Source organism: Xiphophorus couchianus, chromosome 11 (genome assembly GCF_001444195.1).
Source record: "Xiphophorus couchianus chromosome 11, X_couchianus-1.0, whole genome shotgun sequence".
Classification (NCBI taxonomy): domain Eukaryota; kingdom Metazoa; phylum Chordata; class Actinopteri; order Cyprinodontiformes; family Poeciliidae; genus Xiphophorus; species Xiphophorus couchianus.
Window position 1 is genome coordinate 29246082 of NC_040238.1, and position 19228 is coordinate 29265309.

The window sequence follows — 19228 nt, forward strand, 5'->3', positions numbered from 1 at the left end:
AAAGCAGGTAAGTTTAATGGCTAACATGTAACAATAGTAGATAGAAATTTGATATCATGTGGGTTCAAAGGGCGGCCACAAGCCGTTTGAGGACACCAGAATGATTTTATGTGGACTATGGCTGCAGTTCAAGAATCCTACAAATTTTACCTGCCAGCAAAGAAGGCTAAAGTAGAAGGCCAAAAAAGAGAAAACAAATCACAAGTAATAATTGCTTTAGTAAAGAAGAAGAATACTTCTGTGAATACTTTATAAACTTATCAGTTAAATGATGCAGTCAGTCTGGAATCTTGGTTTGGTTGGTTACAGATTACATTTCAAGTAAACTGGGTAATTGCTAAAAATATGATCAGCTATCCACTTTGTATTGCAACATACAAAATATATAGCTGCACTAGTATTAATTTGAGATAATGTATAAATAAATCACAACTTCAGAGACAGTCTATAGAGCCCTTCAAACATATTGAAATCTGGAACATGATTGTGAAGTTAAAAAAAAGGATACATGGTTTTCTATATTTTTGTTTTTTTCTAAAAAATAAAAGAAAAGTGGTGGCATTTGTATTTCCTTAATTTCTTGGTAAATACATTACAAGTTCAGCTGCAGGTCTTCGTGTATATGTCTCTACCTGCTTTCCACATCAAGAGGATGTAATATTTGCCCATTTTACTTTGCAAAATAGCTAAGGCTCAGTCAGATTGAAAGGATCACTGAACATCAATTATCCAGTATCACTCCGGATTCTTAATTTGATTTGTACTTTGACTGGACCATTCTTACAGATAAGCATGTTTTGATTTTATCCCCCCATATAACAGAGTAGTGTTTATTCTCATGTGTCTACCAGCCTCAACCATGTTTTCTTACATAAATGCACTTTTTTTAGTGCCATACATCTTCCTATCAACCTGTCACTTTAAATAAAACCATTGCAAGGCAATGTTTTACATTTACTTTATATATTTTAATGCAATAAATTAAATCAAATCAAAAGGAAAATTTAACTGCATTTCTTCTTAGAAAAAAAGATCTCTGTGTTGTTACGTGTGCACATTTTTACAAGCTGTTCTCAGTTTTATGATGTCCAAATTTACACTGCATGTGTTTTATTGTTTTCAGACATTTCCAGCTCAGTGAAGGTCTGGAATAATAACTGTTGTCATTTACTGCTGTTAGTTAGAAAGGCAGCAGAGCAGCACAGGATTATAGACCTAGTCACGGATTATGACTGGGAAAAGAACACACAAGTGTAGGGGTTGTTTTCCATTCTGCCAAGGTGCATTGGAAAATTTAAAAACTCAAGTTAAATTGCTTGCTTTAGCATGGAAAACAGGTAATTTTACAACACAGGATGAACATTATTGAGTGATGCCTGGCAGCCTGAAGGTGGGCAGTTAGTGACAGACATACACAAAGAGAATAATATCAGTGCTCAGTCAGTTGCACTGCCAAAGCACACTAGCTACTAATTGGAGCTGTTAGATGGAAGAACCTACTGTATATTAAAACTAAAATATACTTTGGGAAAGGAAAATCTCCAAAAGTCTAACAGCAACATTTTTATTTTATTACATTTGAAGTAAGTTTCTTTATGGTTTGGTTAAACTACATTTGTAATCTGATCTTTCCTTTTTATTATGCATAGTATTAATCCAGTTAGTGCTGCTAGTTACCACAGCAGCAATAACTGAACTGGTGGGCAAGGTTGATTGGATTCAGCAACATAAAGTTGGGACTTGCCTTGATGAACAACTCTGGAACCAGTGTCCTCGAGACGGGTTGGACACTCTTCCACTCTGCAGTTGTCCCTGCTGAGAGGTGCTGAACAGGAGTGGGCATTCTTGGTGCCTGTATGTACACCACAGTGAACAAGAAGGTAGCCTTCCTCCGCTTATGTGTGGAGGAGGAGGTCATAACAAGTGTGGTAAAGTAGGGCAAGTTACCTTACCCTTTGTGGAGTCCTTGGAGGGGTGAGCGCTCCTGCCGGGGACTCCGTTGTTCTGCTCAGGCACTTCAACGCTCATGTTGACAACAGTAAGACAGAGGATCTGAACCCGAGGATAGTGTTATTGAACTTTTGTGCTAATACTATGTCTGCTGGGAACATCTGGTGGATTCTCCAGTCAGATGGAGTTTATCTCCCACCTATGGCAGAGTTTTCAAACACATCAAGTTTGAGCCTCCAAACTTGATCAGAGATCTGACAGAGATCAGATGTGGCAGCAAGGTGTTGTGTGCCTGTAACAGTGGCATTTTCGAACCCCCTGGTGGATACCTGTGGTGAGCGATGCCCTATTGGGTCTTTTTGGCTTCTGGGATCCCAGAAGCAGCAGACAGGTACCAGTACTGCAAGTGGAATGTGGCTCTGGTGGTTACCAAGGCAAAAATTTGAGCCGTGGGAAGAATGTATCAGAGCTATTAAGAATGACTTCAATACAGCTTTGAGGAGGTTCTGGTCAGCCATCCAGCATCTCAGGAGAGGGAGACGGTGCACCACCAACACTGCATGGGGATAGTCTACTGCAGATCCTGACTCGGCACATGGTGGGTTTGTGGGTAGGATACTTTAAAGACCTCCTAAATCCCCTTGGCATATCTGCCAGAAAGAAAATGGGGGGTGGAGATTTTGGGTTGTGCTTTCAAATCTGTGGTGCTGAAGTAACCAGGGCGATACAAAGTTCTTCCATGGGTGGATAACATTTGGCAAGTTTTGTTTAGCATAAGGCAACTTTAGCCTGGTCATTGCATTCCTGCACAACTCCACTTGATTCTCATCTCCTTTCAGTGCTCCTTCTGGACTTTCTCCCATTGAGATGGATTTCTCCAGTAGATTTTCAATAGGACAAATCCATGAACAGAAGGAGAAGTTTTGAACGATTATGTTGATTTTGTGCAGTTTGGCAGTGGAGAAAGTGAACAAGGCCACTCAGTCTGTGTTGGCCATTCGTCCAAATATTGAATTAACATTAACAGCCGTCTCGTTCAGCTTGGCCCTTCTCTCTTTGAGTTGAACTGGTGTATTGCATATGCCAAGGTTAAACGTTAGCGACTTGGTAAAAATTCGAACTTCAACAAAATCCACGCTTCTAGAAAGCAATCGTTTTTCAATAGCCAAGGGTCCAGATCCTCTGTATGAAGCAAAGCAACAGAGCGCTGGTTTTTACCAGGCTAGGGTAACTTTAACAAAGTCATCACTGCAGAATATGAAAGTAAGGAAATAAATTACATCAAAACAAAATAAAAACAATTCAAACATTTCAGGTTTTATAGAGAATCATATTGATACAACGGAAGATGTGACTGGGTGGATGTGAAGCCAAGTTAACCAGCAGTGACAAACACAACAACCATAGCTCATAGCTGCTCAGGACTTCCTTCTAGCAGTGAGAACAAATCTAAAAATTAAATGCACACTACAAGAACATCCAGAAAACCCCACATTTGGAACATTTTATCATTTTTTTAAAGTATTTTGCCCATGGTAAAAAAAAAAGGTATTAATATACATAGCTGTAAACAAAAACATTTCATTAACAGTAAAATTATACAAACACAGTCACAAAAAGTTGAGGGGTAATCTGATTCTTTTTAAATAGCAGGAAGTTTGACAAGCAATATTGTTTCAATAGGAACATTTTTATAACAGCGGGAAAAGTCTTGACATCATCCCCCCAGTCAGCATCAAACACAACAGAACATGAACCAGACAGAAGACTATTTACAAGTGATTTTTTTTGTTTTCTTGATAAAATGACTTCTACCTAATGTGGCAAACATCATCACAATGCGACACGAAGCAACGATCCACAGCTGTCAATGCACATGTTCTGACGTAGTGTGTACGTGGTATATGCAAGAGTGTACACAGGTGTAACAGTAGGAGCGTAGGCATATGAAAAGTTTAAAAAGTTTAATGTCCACATGTTCTTTCCTCCTTGAATACAACTGAGACGTGTCGTCGTTTCCCCCCCCCAGCTCATCTTCTTCGCCCAGTTGTCTTCTTGCGACCCTGGAAGCAAGGAAATAAAATTAAAAAAAATATGAAAATGATCAAAATAAAAGTTAAGGATTTCTTTTAATTACTAAAATATGATCCAGAGATGGTTGAAGTCAGCTTTTCAATAAGTACCCTTGGTGCTGGCTCATCTTCCTGCTCTTCCTCCTCCTCCTCTTCATCTTCGTCTTCAGAGTCATCTTTAGCAGCAGCAGCTTTCGATCGCCCGCCGCGCCTGAAATACCCCACAAACCGGCCACAATGTAATGACTAGAACTAAACTTTGTCATCTTTTAGAATGGCCCAGTCAAAGTCCAAACTGAACTTCAATTCAAACTCCAATGTTTACAGATATTGTACCATCTAATCTAACTGAGTCAAGTTGCTGAGAAGAATGAGCAAACATCTCAGTCTCTAGAAATTCAAACCAGGTAGAAACATACCCAGAAAGAAAAAGTTTTAATTCTATGATTCATTAAGAGTATTACTGTACTTTCAGGATTTTATGTCAAACTCTTTTGAAAAACAATTAGTTTCCTCTTCATTTTACAATTATAATCAGCTTTGTGTCAGTCTAGCATAGTGGTGCCCAAAGTCAGTCCTCGAGGTCCGGCATCCTGCATGTTTTAGTTCTCTCCATGGTGGTAATAACAACCTTTTCAGCTTGTCAATGTTCTTCTTAGGCCTCTAATGAGCCGTCATTTGATCCAGGTGCATTAAACCAGGGAGAAAACTAAAACATGCAGGACGCCGGCCCTCGAGGACCGACTTTGGGCACCACTGGTCTAGCACATAAAATCTCCCCAAAACAGATTTGTGTTCAAAACAGGTCAAAGTTCAAGTGGTATAAATATTTTTTGTAAGGGCCCATAGTAGACATATCAAGGTACAGAATTATGTAAAGACATTGAAATCTGCAAATTCTCACCTTGTTTTAAGAGGAACATATCACTGAGCCAATTAGAAACTAATTTCTTTAAAGGGCATTCTGAGTGAAAAATGCACATTAACCTAAATTTCCAGAAATATATACTTTTTTTTATATATTCCAGAATAAATTTTAACATCCATTCGTGTGCAGAACAGCCACAATTCCAATTGCAGTCAGTAAGCAGCTTTGCTACTATTGTCGCTTTGAGCTGAGAGAGCAGTGCCTGTTTGAAAGAAACAGCTGATGTGAATCTTACGTAGGCTTCTTTGCCGCTGGCTGAGCTGATTTAGGTGGACGTCCTCTCCTCTTCTGAGGCATGGACTCTGCTGACTCTGAGCTGCTGGACAAGAAGAGTTTTAGTCAAACAAAAAGTGAGTTCACAGCATGCAACAGTGAAGATGAACCACGCGTACCCTTGTGACCGCCGTGGTGCCCTGGCTTGCCTTCCGCCCTTTGGTTTCACCTCCATGTTTTCACTACTTTTGTCATCGTCATCATCTTCGTCCTCATCATCAACCCTCTCCTCTTCTTCCTCTTCCTCCTCGTTCTCATCATCGTCTTCCTCTGGCGGAGGCGCTGCCTTTTTTCGCCCCCTCCTCCCCTTTACAGGTGTTTCCTGGTTGGAAGAGGCAGACTTCGGTGGTCGGCCTCTGCGTCCTTTTTTCGGTGGGTTGTTCTGTTCATCCTCTGGCCGGTTGTCCTCGTCCCACTGATCCTCAGACTCGGTGGCGGTGGTGGTGTTGGCAGACCCCCTCTTGCGCCCGCGCTTTGGCTTGCTCTCCTGGTCGTCGCTGGACGTCACGCCACGTTTACGAGCGCGGGGCTTTTCCATGTCCTATAAGAGAACAGAGTCATTGAGCTGTTGCAGAAAAAGGCGACATTAGATTTGAACGGGACTAACAGATCACTCAGGTGTTAAACTGGAAATACAAAGTTGCCATAACAACAGTCTTTACAAAGACTGTCTTTACAAAGGGAAAAAGACTCAAAATTAATATGTTTCAGTATTAATTTTAATTTTGGAGTGTTTAAAAATAAGAGGAGGCTCAAAAGAACCTAGAAATGGTTAAAAAGGATATTCTTCAGAGACATATCAAGTTTCATTCAGGTTTCCACAAAGAGATAGAAATAGATCAATCAAAAGTTGTTCTATTTAAGCTTTCAACATGTCATGTAGCATGCTGAATCTGGAAATGTTAACATCTTTTTGGAAATATCACTGTTAAAAGTGTGGATTTATATTCTCCAGCAAACAGAGAGTCGGCTGTTTAGAATTAGTAATGTCAACTATAAACAACTATCAACTGTCAATTGCTGATATATGCTCTGTTTCCATAAAAACCTGGCCTTGTCTAAGTGCTTTGAATGAACTGACAATAATTTTGTGGTTTTTTTCCCCCCACGTGAAACCTAAGTGAGTTTTTATTGCTTCCTAAGCATTATTATTTTTTTATTTTCAATGTTACATTGATGGTCTTGAAACATGAACTTCCTGATAGCTTACATGTAGCATTTCTCTAAGAAAAGATTGACAAACAAAAAGATGTGTTTGCAGTTGGTTTTGAGACTGGAACCAGTGAGTTTGTATTTGCTCATCTTGTCTTGACTTTGGTCCAGCTGATGTTTGCACAGCAGCTTCAAAGACTAAAACAGGGATTTATGGCTAACATTACTTAGCTGGATCCCAGAAACGAGGCCGTCTACTCCTGAGCTACTGTGTCATTTCAGATAACATGTTTGTCCATGCTGCCCTCCTACAGGAAAAAAGTGTTCTTTAAAATTTAAAACCTATAAACTCCTCAAAATAATTTAATTTCAATCACAATGTATCTAAAATCATTTTATATTTTCATGGGCATTTTATTAGTGTCCTGGGCATTTTTTTTAAATAAGCAAGCCAATTAAATATAAAAATAAAATTTCCACCCGAGAGGATTCTTACAAACCATTTCAAAATTTACTTTTGACTCTAAATTTGAGATATTTCCAGCAGTTTGTATAATTTTCTGGATCTTACCTTGTCAACACTGTCTGATATCTTCAGGCTGAAATCCTCGTTTTCACTGTGATCCATTTCTGTGCTGTCGTGTCTGGAAGAAACAGCAACTTATTTTAGCACAAATATTTATCTGGATATTCATAATATGTAAAAAAAAAAAAAAAAAAAAAAAAAAACTAACAATTTGTGCAGTTTAACAACTAGAACAGGTGAATTTCTAGAACTAGAAGAGCTTCCACTGAGCAACATGCTGGTTTTCATTCACCATACCGGGTTTTGCCGCGCTGCGGGGAGCCCGGATTGGACGACGAGTCGTTGTTGCTGGTTGTTTCCATACGAGAGGCTTTGCTCTGGAGCTGTTTACCCGCCGATGACAGCGGCTTGTTTACCGCGCCCAAAACGTTTGCTGACTTGGGCTTCAGATTGAAGGAAGAAATGAAAAAAGGTTTTGCTTGAGTACAAATACAAATTGGAAAGCAACAATTAGCTAAAGGCTTTGGCAGGCTTACTTTTCCTGGAGTGAAGAATGCTTTCATCTCTGGAGGAAGGTAATTTTTAGTGTTGCTAAAATTCTGAAACATGACAAGATACAAGTGAATGAGAGACAAAACCCATATTAGTAAATCTTGTAGTTGTGCTCATTTCTACATGTCAGTCAGGTGACTTATTATCCTTTTTATTTTAAATTTCAGGAAACAAAAATAAAAACTGCAAATTTCTCTACACACTTCATTTTCATTAGTATATACTGACTCTGATGAAAATGAATCCAACTAGATCTCCCCATAAATCCCTGAGTCACTGACCTTGTCTGGTTTGGTGAAGAAGCGTGAAGGCAGCACAGGGTCTTTGGGAGACTCCAGGCTGTAGGTGGTGCTCTTTGACATGATGATGTTCATGGCTACATCACACACTGTGTAAAGTTTCTGTAATAGAGAGGCAAACATTTGATCAACAAAATGCCTCAAAGAAAATAATTAATCAGCATTTAATGTAATCATTCACATTAGAAAAGAGATTTTTACCTCATTGGTTTTGGGATCACTAGACGCTTGGGCGTCTTTCGTTTGCTTGATGTTTTCCACCATTTTTCTGATGAACGCATGGCTGTTGTTCTCATTCTTGGCCATGATGATCTCGAGGACGAACCACAAAGCTCTGAAGAGGAAGAAAAATAGACATAAATATGTATGTTCCATATAACACAGTAGGAGTGTAACAGGTAAATCTTCTATGGATGCAAACTCGACTAAAAACCCACCTGTTTAGGATTGTATTTGAAACGTAATAAATTACAAATTTATTGATGGAACCTGACTTAATGTCGTGTTTTGATTGTTGATTCTATGTAGCATTGTGTTTCTGTGTTTGATATGATGTTAAGCACTTTGAAATGCCTTGCTGCTGAAATGTGCTATACAAATAAAATTTGATTACTTGATTGATAAATACAGAGCATAGAGGTGGAACTTATTTATCAATATTTTTCAAGAACTGCAATGAATATTAGCAAACTATATAAGTGCTATGCATTTCAGCTCAATGTTAATAATATCTATGATGGTTGTTTAACTACAACTATGCTCTTTCATTGCCTGAGTAGTGGCTGTGGATTATGCAATGTTTTTAATAGACATACACATAGACATAGATGGAAATGTACTAATTGAAATAATATTTCAAATAATAAACCATGTTGTTGAGCTGGATGTATGATGAATCTCATTTCTGTTCTCTTCCATTTGGTATTTTGAACAAATAGACTCATTTTACATCACAATATCAATGAAAGGTCAGGCCAACAAATAAAAAAAATAAAAACTTAACAATCCTACATTTGCATTTATTTTGATAGAGATCTTTATAACTTGCAAATGTATTAAGAGCATTTATTTTCTGTGGATTTTTTCCCACAGTAAATGTACTTAAATGAAAGCTACTCAAACTTTTACTAAAATCCTCTATGTTAAACATAGAGATTTTTTAACATCTCTACCAGGGTGTACTATAACAATATAATAAAATAATAATAATAATAATAATAATGGAGTAGTACGCTGTATATATATACACATCATTAAAACCCACCCAAGAGAAAACAACTTCTATCCTGCATGTACTTATTAATGAAAAATTTGCAATCCCTAACAACTGTATTAAATCTGACTTACTCTTTGATTTCTTTCAGCTGCTCAATGTCCTGAACTTTAACGTAATCCGGGTCGTGAGCCAGAAGGTGGATGGTGTAGGGAACCACATACTCCGGTAGAAGAGACAACAACTTGTCTGTTCCAACACAAAGTCAATATTATTTCACTTACAACAAACTGATTTTTCTTTATTTGTTTTTAGTAATTTAGCAGGTTTATTAAAATCCTACATTTTAAATATTTAAATAATATTAAGATGGCTTTGGAGTACAGTTACTAAGTAACAAGAAAATCTGCTGTAAATCATTCAGAGGGTTTAAGTTCTTTACCGCTGATGGCTGCGTGCTGCTTCAGATACTCTCGCCTGATGTTGACGTTTTTCACCAGGCACTGGCGAGCGTGAGCTCTCCTCTCCTTGACGGGGTCCTTGGCACACAAAGCAAACACTGCCATGTACTCCAGAGGCAGGCGGAGGCGGCAGAGGCCTCGATGAAGCTTCTGGGCGAAACACTGTCGCACCTGGTAGCACTCATCCTGCAAAGATAAGGTGGAGACAAGAGGGACGGTGAGAGGATATTACAACAGGATTCAGGTGACAAAATAATAGGGAAGAAGAAGGAAGAACTGAAAACGTTTATTAGGAACAGAGCAGGAAGGAGGTGGAAGAAAAATGACAACATGAACTTTAAGGTTCCTACAGTCTTCATTCTCAAATGTCAAAGTTCTCTTTATCTATTAAACCATTTTAAATAGAAAAGATATGCAATTTATTGAATTGATGGACGGATGAACTGATGGATGAGTTCTGGATTGAGTGATGGACATCCATCCTGGAAAGCACAATCAATTTTGAGAATTTTCCAGACTCCGTGGGAATATTTAACACATCTGACCTGGCATTTTTATCATTTCAAAGCTATGTTTTCTGAGTAGCAAATCTTTAAATAAATAATAATTTCTACAGTCTGATGAGAGTAATAACTTTACACAATAAGAAGGTTCAGAGGAAGTCCTCACATTGATGACGAGAGCACACAGTTGATACTGCTCCAGGGTGATGATTTCATGATAGCAGGGCTCCTGAGCCAGCTTCAGCAGGGCACACGCTGCTGCCAGCCGCAGTCTCGACATGTCTGGTTTACTAGCGGAAATAAAAGGAGGCAGTGGAGGTGAGAGGAAGTAAGGATTACCTTATCCTTTCACAGGTATTTTTAAAACTAAAGCCTAAAAGCACTCACTGAGAGGGGGTGATTTTATTTTACTTACCCCATCCTGCCCTGCTCGGTTAGATCGCCATCGCTGTGCAGGATAGCAGTCAGCATCCTCAGGGTGGAGTTGCCTGATTTGCTTTGGTTGTTCTTCACTCCCAGCAGCCATCTCACCATCAGCTTGATGCCCTGGATCTGAACGGAGGATGGAAAATATTTTATTTCTCCTCTTCAGGAGCAGAAATAACAGACTGAAGTTCACCACTGACCTTAGCCATCGTCTCTGGAGACACTTCGTCATCAGAAACCCAAAGTTTGGTTGTTTTCTTGCCTGGGATCTACAAATAAAATAGATTTAATCATAAACTTAATTCACAAACTAGAAGAAACTTTGCTTCTATGATAGACGTAACAAAAAGCAGGCCCAGGTTCTCAGCATGAATCTGGAGGATAGAGTATATATATATATTTGTACCCTGTCGTTCATGAGCAGATCCTTCACAATGAAGTTGGCGACTAGAGATTTTAGTGGCGCGGCAAACTGCTCTGGGGCCAACTGGGCCAGGTGACCCAGTGTGGTCAAAGGAGTGATGAGCTGCTCCAGGTTTGCAGGGTCCAGACTTTTGTGTAGGGGCTGAAAACAAAAAAACAAAAACACAATATTTGAAAATTCTCTGTTTAACAGTCCAGTTCTTCAGTACATTTTCACTGAATAAAGAGAAAAAAAACTGCTAATCCCTGTATTTTACAGTTTTCTGTTTTATGGAACAGAGGTGAAGCACCAACTGACCTCAAAGATTTGGGCAAAGTGTGTGTCCCTGTTGGTGAACATCGCATTGATGCAGTGGATCGCATACTTGGCCTGTCGAGGGGGGCCTCTCTTAGCTTTGGTTTGCAGTACCTGCAATAAAACACTAGGAGGAGCAGCAGGAGAACACCATTAGAATCTGGTAAAGAACTACTTGAAGTCACAAAAAACAGAATTACATCCTGTACACATTTCACTTAAATAAATGAAGCCCTAGTGGGACTGCCTGGATTTTGTTTTATTTTTATAATATGAATAAAATGTGGAAACAAAAACGTACGATTTGATGTGAGGGAAACTCTCTTCCATTTTGTTGCCTGTGTTCTTGAAGATCTGCAGTGCAGCTTCTGCCACTTTTTCATCATCCATCTTCAGACAACTCAGCAAAGACTCAAACGTCTCTGCAGAGTGGAATGACACTGGGTGTGTGAAGGACAGCACCTGTTTAGGAAACAGACAATATGAATTAAAAGTCAGCAGAATTTGTTTTAATTCAAAATAGGATGAAGTTTGAGTTTTTACCTTCAGCAGCTCCAGTCCTGCCCTAATCGCCTCTTCAGTTGGAACACCTTCCTCTTCATCATCAGCTGTCCCATCAATAGATTTGTTTACCTGTTTTATTAAAGCACTGAAGAAATGAAGACAAAAATGAGAAATGAAATGTTTCCCCTGACATTTTCTAAAGAAATGATGTGAAGCTGTCTTTTCCCAACTCTATACCTGATGGACTCTGTGTCGATGTGTACAGGAGCGATTCTCTCCAGCAGGAATTTGACCATTTCCAGAAATGGATTACTGGGCTGCTTGGGGCTACCGAGCTTTTTAGTGATGTCTCGCTGATGAAGATGACAAATATAAAATGAGAACAATAATAAAAAATAAAAAAAACGTGCTTTTATGTGATATTTTCAAAATGCTAGAGAGCTATTTTATTTGATAATGGACAAAAAACAAACAAATGCAGTGACTGGACGATGTCGCAGACTCACCACGCAGACTTCAGCCTGCTTGCAGGAGCAGGTGGGGCTGACCAACGTCTCCAACTGATCCCTTATCCGCTCGTCATCCTCCAGGACCTGAGCCAGCTTCTTCACGAAGTCCTGAGCTTTGCCAGGGTCTGGAAGGTTTCCTATACACACACAAAGCATGCTTTAAAGAATGAAGTACACCTGAAATAAAATCGGTAAATTATTGTTTCTTTTTTAAAAATATTTGTTAACAAAACAGCTCCACTATATAAGTTTTCCACAATTGTGTTTGTTACAGCAACAAACTTGTAAATCTTTTGTTATTTTACATGATAAACCAGATGGAAGTTAAAAAAGAAAGAAGAAATTATTTATATTTTTAAAAAGTCTTCTGGACAAGAGATTTTACATTTTTGCCTACTTTTGTTTGCAAATTGGATCCAGTTCTGTCACATTAGATGGAGAGCATAAGGAAAAATGTAACTCTCGACACAGAACTAATTCGATTTAAGTCTGAACTTTGACTGAATCATTCCATTTTATCTCTGACTGCATGTTTAAGGTCGTTTTCCTACTGGGAAACATCTTTTCCTCATTCTCAAGTTTTTGGTGTCAGATTATCCAGAACTGCCATCAAATCTTGTACCTGCTGCAGAAAAAGAATCACACAGCATGATGCTACCACCTCTGTGTATTAGAGTATGTTGGATAGAGTATGTTGAAAGAGATGAGTAGGTTTAGTTTTACACCAAGATTAGCATTTTGCAAGAAGTTTACATTTGGCTTTATCTTCTGATTTTATGTTTGCAGCGTGTGGCTTTCTTTCTCCTTACCACTTCATCAAAGTTCAACAAAAATTCTAAGGCTTTCACAGAACAGCTGGATTTATACTTATGTTTAATTATACAGAAATACTAGTTACTAACTTAGGTGGCTTAGTAAATGGTTCCATTTGAAATTATTTAGGGCTATCAGAGTTAAGAGGATTGAATACAAATGCCACACATTTCAACATTTTTGTAAAATAAAATCATCTTTTTATTAGTCTTTTGCATAAAATCTTGATAAAATACATTTAAGTTTGTGGCCATAAGGTGACAACGTGGAAGAGTATGAATGCTTTTGCATAGTGCTGTGCAGCCATTGGTGAACTAACTTCCTGCTCAGTCGCTGCTACAGAGGTTTGCTTTAGTCAGATATAAGTTGGCCAAGTCAACTGGTATGTGTCCAATCCTTTGATTACATTACAAATCTTCTTTGAAAACTACCGTTTCTGCCTTGAATCATTATTTTTAGTACTTCGTTTCTCTTGTATTCCAGCATGCGTTGCCATGGCTACGCTCTATTATTTGTTTTCCAAGACAGCCTATGGGTACTTCATGCGACATCACTGCAACCACCATGCTGCAGTGGAAACTTGTGATTTCGAAAAGATGACTTACTTGTGATCACCATGACTTTGGCAAATACAGCCTTACTGGATGCTTCCGACTGGCAAGAAATGGAAAAAAAAAAAAGGGAACAAAACAAGATTCAGAAACGCCAGACAGGAAAATTAGAGCCAGTAGATGAAAGTGCTCTGTAGTGCTGATCAATCAGAAGTACCTTGGGTTTTTTGATCAGGTCCAGCAGGTCTTTGACATGGTTTCTCAACATGTTCTGGCACTTCCACATCTCATTTAAAGCTCTGCAGGGGACACGTGAGGAGAGTAATGTTTAAGTTTGTAAGTAAATTATAAAATAAAAGATAATAACATATTATCTGGTCTGATAAATCGCACTAAGTATTTATGTTTTAAAACAACCTAAAAGCACTTACTTGACAGCGTTTGTGTCCAACGTGGCGTAAAGATAATAGAGACACTTCATCCTCTCAGTGGTATCTAGGTTGAAAGGAACCATATACTGGGCGAAAACCCGCTCCACCAGCAACCTGACAATACAGGAAATGAGTTCTAAGATTTAGATTATAACAAGTGCTCTAATAAAAATTGATCATTAAAGTAAATACAAAAAAAAGGTCTCTTGAAACAGCACCTTTAAAACCCCCAGCAATTTCAACAGTTTAAAAAATAATAAAGTCAACTTTTCAGTTTTTTGCATTAAGGAAGAATTTTAACCACAAAACATAAAAAAATAAAAATAATCATTGTGCTGCTCAATGTTTGTAAAATCTTCCCATTCCCCACAGCCTGTCACTGTGAAGACACTTCCTGTTGGCAGCTGATCAGCTCTCCAAACGATAACCAAACAGACATTGTTCTGTGGTCTCATCGCAGAAGGTTTTTATTTCCCTCAATATAACGGTTAGTTGTACAACACATGCAGCTTCTACTGGAGCTCGAGACATTATGAAAACCCACAGAGAGGTGAGCGCTTTATGCTGAGCATGTGTAGGAGGATCAAGAGTAATGAATTTGATGCTCCATTTTAAGGAGAGCATGCTCCACTTCTGCCTTCTGGCTGTTTAAAGAAAAATAACACAAGAAGAAATAAACCAGCTTTACTATATTATCTGTTGTACGGCTACATGAGGACATCTGGAGGCTACAGTGGGGCAATAAAACTTTCATTTCATTTCCTCCCACTTGTAAATTCAACCTCCAGCCGTGAAACTGCAGTTCACTAAAAAAGGTTTACGCGATGGATTCCAAAACCGACTTAAGAGTTTTATTTAAATATTTTCTGATTATCTACAATACAAAACACTAAAATTAACCCAAAAAATGCATGTTTTTAGAATGTCTTGAATATCAGTGGCGATATATATGCCAATTTTCTTCTTTTCTCATCCATCTTTCTAATATTCTGTGACCTTTGGCACTTTATTCAATGTAATTTGTATCCTGTGGGAGCAGCATCTGCTTTGAGACTCTGTCCAACACCAAACAAAAAAAACAAACAACTGAATTCTTATTTTTAGTGTTTAGGGCAGCGTTTCCCAATTCCGGTCCTCAGGCCTCCCTGCTCTGCATGTTTTAGATGTGCCTCTATTCCAGAGCAGCTGATTCAAATGATTGCATGACCATCAAGTGCTGCAGAAACCTATTGATCACCCATATATTCAATCCAGGTGTGTAGCAGAAGGGAAACACCTAAAACATGCAGGGCAGGGAGGCCTGAGGACCGGAATTGGGAAACGCCGGTTTAGGGAATACTTACACTATTATGCCATTTTTATATTAGTGGAAAATGGTCTGAAATAGTTGTATGAAATACAATACTATAAAAACAGCATATTAAATATTGAATTCCATACTTTTCCAGACTGGGAAGGAACCCTGAACTTTTTATATGACAACAAGAAAGCAATGGAACCTGTCATCAATGCTGTTCTGGTAGTAGATATGAAGCAGTTTGTCTTTAATCCAGGATATCTGCTTGGAGGCCTCCCGGCCCCCCTCTCCTTGTAGCGAGTATTTTCTGTAGATCGATGCGAGGCCCATCATGGCTTCCTTACGAACGCGCCACTGAAGACAGCAGGACAGAAATAAAAAACAATGATCAACATTGTGAAAGGTAGCAGCAAAGTTGGAATACACTGAAAATATCACAAAATGGATCCAACAGCAGCTTTTAAAGAGACCCAAATTACCACTAATGTGGATATTGTTTCCTCGAGCCATTTAAGCCTATTTTTATATTTTCATACTTACTCTCTTGTCCAAGGTTCTCTCCTTTACAATATTTAATAATGCGTCATTGACCAGGGACAAGTCTTTCTTTGCTGCAGTTACTATAGAGACAATGACATCATGGCGGATGGCCTCCTCGGGGTCATGTGATCTGACCCTCAGATATTCTGGGGAAGAAAACAGAAAAATGAGTGAGATATATATTCTGCCCAATTTATACAAATAATAATTTTATTTTTGTTTAAGAGCTTCTTGTAAATTGTTGAGATTGTTTAATCGCCAAGCAGTCATACAATTTATAACGACTAATCTATGAACCGTCAAATTATGATTCCAGTAAAGGTCCAACTTTCTAAACATGCGCATTATTTATACAAATGTACCTGTGAGGTCTTTGGCCAAGTCTGGATGGTTCATGAGACAGTGACTCGCAAACTTCACACACTCTAGCCTGATAGGCACGTGGATGTCATTAAACCTTTTTGGGAAAAATAAATTCATGTTAAAATCAACACATTTAAAGAGGTACAAGTCAATCAACTCAAAAACACACAATTCTGTCAAGTATTGTTGTACAAAATAGGGTTCAAAAACTTGAACAGGTTTATTTAAAATTGGTTGGCATCTACTGAACTTTCAATTATGGGTCTAGTGAAGATTTTTTTAATAATTGACGGAAGAGTTACATTCCAGATTTCATTAAAAGTTGCTTAAATCTTAAGAAAGAATTCCAGATTTGACAGTGAAATTATCTCATTAAGCACCTCAGTGTTTTCCAAATGTGTACAGTGGTGTGGAAAAGTGTTGGCTCTCTTCCTGACTTCCTTTTTTCATGTTTATCACATTTAAGCATTTCAGAACATCCCATAAATTAGTCATAAACGACACAAAATGCAGTTTTTAAATGAAAAATCCAAAGTTACATGGCCATGTGTAAAAAGAAATAGGAAAAAACAGAAGATCAGGAAAGGGGCAAAGACTTTTTCATGTTAAAACCATAAATGTTAAAGTGTTTTATTGGGATTTTAATAAATAATCTCTCTAAGTTAAAACTTTCTAGAAATGCTTTTTTCTGCAATCTCATATGTAAAACCTTTAGGAAATGGATTCAAAAATGTTGCCCCAAAATTAGTTCAATAATGTTTCACACAACATGAACAACAAAAAATATTATAAATGGCTTACAATTTATGAAAACAGATATAGTTTTACCTGCCCAGGTAACACTGCCAGAGCGGTTTGTTCTGTGCTGCCAACTCAGAGTCTTTGGCTCCAAACATCTTTGCAAGCAGCTTCACCACCTGCAGCCTTTCATCGTTATCATTACTCTGCAAAGACAGGAAGGAAGAGAAAAATGATGCACAAAAACTGGTAATGTCGATTGGATAGACTTGCCGTATCATTAGGAGCTTTATTAGAGACATAACCATTTTCATAAAGCAAAGGATGCAGGCCCATTTATATAAATGCTGATTTCAGGCAGAACAAACAGCGCAAATGAATTAATGTATAAGAAGCCGGGATGGGGGAAGAAAAGCAGCAAGGAAAGAAATAAGTGAAGGAAAAAAAAACAATAAGAAAGTGATGAAATGTGGAAGAGAGAGTGGGAGTGGGAGCCGAGTCTGTGGTGGACAGATTTTATCACGGCTATTATTTCTAAGGAGACAGCAGTGATCTACACTCCCTCAGCACAGTTAATGAGCGTTATCCATCAGCGCAACGCCTTTATGAGACACTGCGGAGGCAACATAATGCTGACTGGATCACTGCTTTATCTTGGTAATATGAATCAACAAACCTGCAAAAAATGCTAAATGAATGCAGGTTTTTAGCTGGCAGTGTAGAGAAGCCGAAATCAGTCTGAGCAGAACAGAGAGACTTTACAAGCTTAAAATCTGGATTTACTTAAAACTAACTTGAAGAGAGCAGCTCAATATGGAGCAGAGAAATTTTACATGATTATTTGAGATCCAGTTGTGTAACTAGAACCTATATATTCAGCAATGTTTAGATTACACACAGTAAAGATGTCTTTTCACAAGAACCATCTTCCGGTTTTGTTATTGCAGCAATATATTTAAAAATAGAAAAAAAAAGGGGGGACAGAAAATTGAGAAAAATAAAATACAACCATCCATAAAAATGCTCATTTCAGAATTTAATTGTTTCAAATTAAGCAATATTTGTCTGTTTTTAACAATAGCCCCGAAAAACATTTTTTTTCGGGGCCCGACCCCTGACATAACATTAGGTTAAGGTGGAAGAGTGAGGACCAAGGGGTGAAATGAGGCTAGGCCCCACATATGTGTTTTTAGTATTATGGCTAAATATTATAATTGCAATTAACCCACTATTTGCTCACTCTTGTTTTTCTCTTTTGTCGTCATTGTTTCCAAATATTTTTTCACAAGCTTTAGCACCAAATTCTTTTTCAGGTGTGAGCATCAAGGGCAGTTAAAGTGCATCCTACTCACTAAACACTCTACGTTGCCAAAAAAGTGCCACTACAGGGAAAAAAAAAAAAAAACACTTTCTAATATGTTGTTGGGCCACCTTAAAGTTTGATCAGAGCACACAGTCGCTGTGGCATCGTTTGGATAAACTGCTGCAATGTCACAAGATTTTTTTCCTTCAGATTTTGCCGTTATTTTACACCAGGACCTTATGTCAATAATGGGGAGTCCGACAACAGCAATGGGGTTAATGATCGGACAGTCTGATCTAGTTTTCCTTCTTAAAAACAATGGTTCACCACTTTTCTTCCATCCATTTTTAATAATGCATTAGGCAGTTCTTAACCCAGTTTTAATAGTTTCTGCTCCACTAATCTGGAACAAACTATATGCTGCAAAACAGCAGAAACAATGACACCCTTTAAATCAAGGCTAAAAACTCACCTGTTTAGAGTTTTATGGAGTAAAGCACTTTGAATTGAAACTAAAATGTGGCACACAAACGCAACCATTCTTAAACAGAAACATTTTTTCCATGATCACATTTTGTGTCTTCCTACAAGGTTGTTTAAGAAATGAGAAGCTACACATTGCATCATCTCATGTTCAATAATTTGCTTCCCACTGGAAGATAGTTACTCATGCAATAATTATCCAAAAGGAGGCTTGGAGGTATTTACCTAAGTTAGATTCAAGTGGCAACTTTTGGCAAGACAGTGTGTTCTGTTTGCACTCAGAGCTTTCAGAGCATTGCACTTAGATTGAAATAGCTGAAACAAATCCTGCATCAAAGTTGATGACAACTGCAATTTGATGTATTGTTCAGCAGCAGAGCCTATACTCCTTTCTTGCAACAAATGAACACATCAACCAGCTACAGGTGACTTGTAGTGGTTTGACTGCATCTCTCAGTTTTAGTACTCCTCTGTCAGAAAGAGCAACAGTTCTGCAAGCAGAACTATTGGCTTCAGGCCAATAGTCAAAATTCAGACGACAAGCATCCCAAAAATGCGTAATGGAAAATCTCCTTTAGCTGCTACACAACTTCTATTGAAGCTAAAAGGTTTTCCTCTATTAT

General features: G+C 38.2%; 1 protein-coding gene across 2 annotated transcripts in view; it reads right to left on the bottom strand.

The window, feature by feature from the left end:
* Positions 1-3246: 3246 nt before the first annotated feature.
* The window catches only part of pds5b (PDS5 cohesin associated factor B), a 29690-nt gene continuing 13708 nt past the window's right edge, over positions 3247-19228 (bottom strand). The window contains exons 9-35 of one of the 2 annotated variants that reach the window (XM_028032033.1): positions 16910-17025; positions 16081-16175; positions 15719-15864; positions 15381-15532; positions 13882-13995; positions 13668-13749; positions 13505-13553; positions 12084-12223; positions 11815-11930; positions 11617-11722; positions 11375-11535; positions 11077-11200; positions 10762-10920; positions 10556-10624; positions 10345-10481; positions 10096-10219; positions 9408-9612; positions 9100-9214; positions 7954-8086; positions 7735-7854; positions 7438-7500; positions 7199-7344; positions 6947-7019; positions 5343-5764; positions 5186-5269; positions 4134-4233; positions 3247-4013 (exon numbers count right to left, since the gene is read on the bottom strand). In XM_028032033.1, coding sequence (XP_027887834.1) covers positions 3981-4013; positions 4134-4233; positions 5186-5269; positions 5343-5764; positions 6947-7019; positions 7199-7344; positions 7438-7500; positions 7735-7854; positions 7954-8086; positions 9100-9214; positions 9408-9612; positions 10096-10219; positions 10345-10481; positions 10556-10624; positions 10762-10920; positions 11077-11200; positions 11375-11535; positions 11617-11722; positions 11815-11930; positions 12084-12223; positions 13505-13553; positions 13668-13749; positions 13882-13995; positions 15381-15532; positions 15719-15864; positions 16081-16175; positions 16910-17025 — 3384 coding nt within the window. In that variant the 3' untranslated portion in view covers positions 3247-3980. The remainder of the gene's footprint in view (positions 4014-4133; positions 4234-5185; positions 5270-5342; positions 5765-6946; positions 7020-7198; positions 7345-7437; positions 7501-7734; positions 7855-7953; positions 8087-9099; positions 9215-9407; positions 9613-10095; positions 10220-10344; positions 10482-10555; positions 10625-10761; positions 10921-11076; positions 11201-11374; positions 11536-11616; positions 11723-11814; positions 11931-12083; positions 12224-13504; positions 13554-13667; positions 13750-13881; positions 13996-15380; positions 15533-15718; positions 15865-16080; positions 16176-16909; positions 17026-19228) is intronic. The other variant, XM_028032035.1, reaches the window with a different exon arrangement.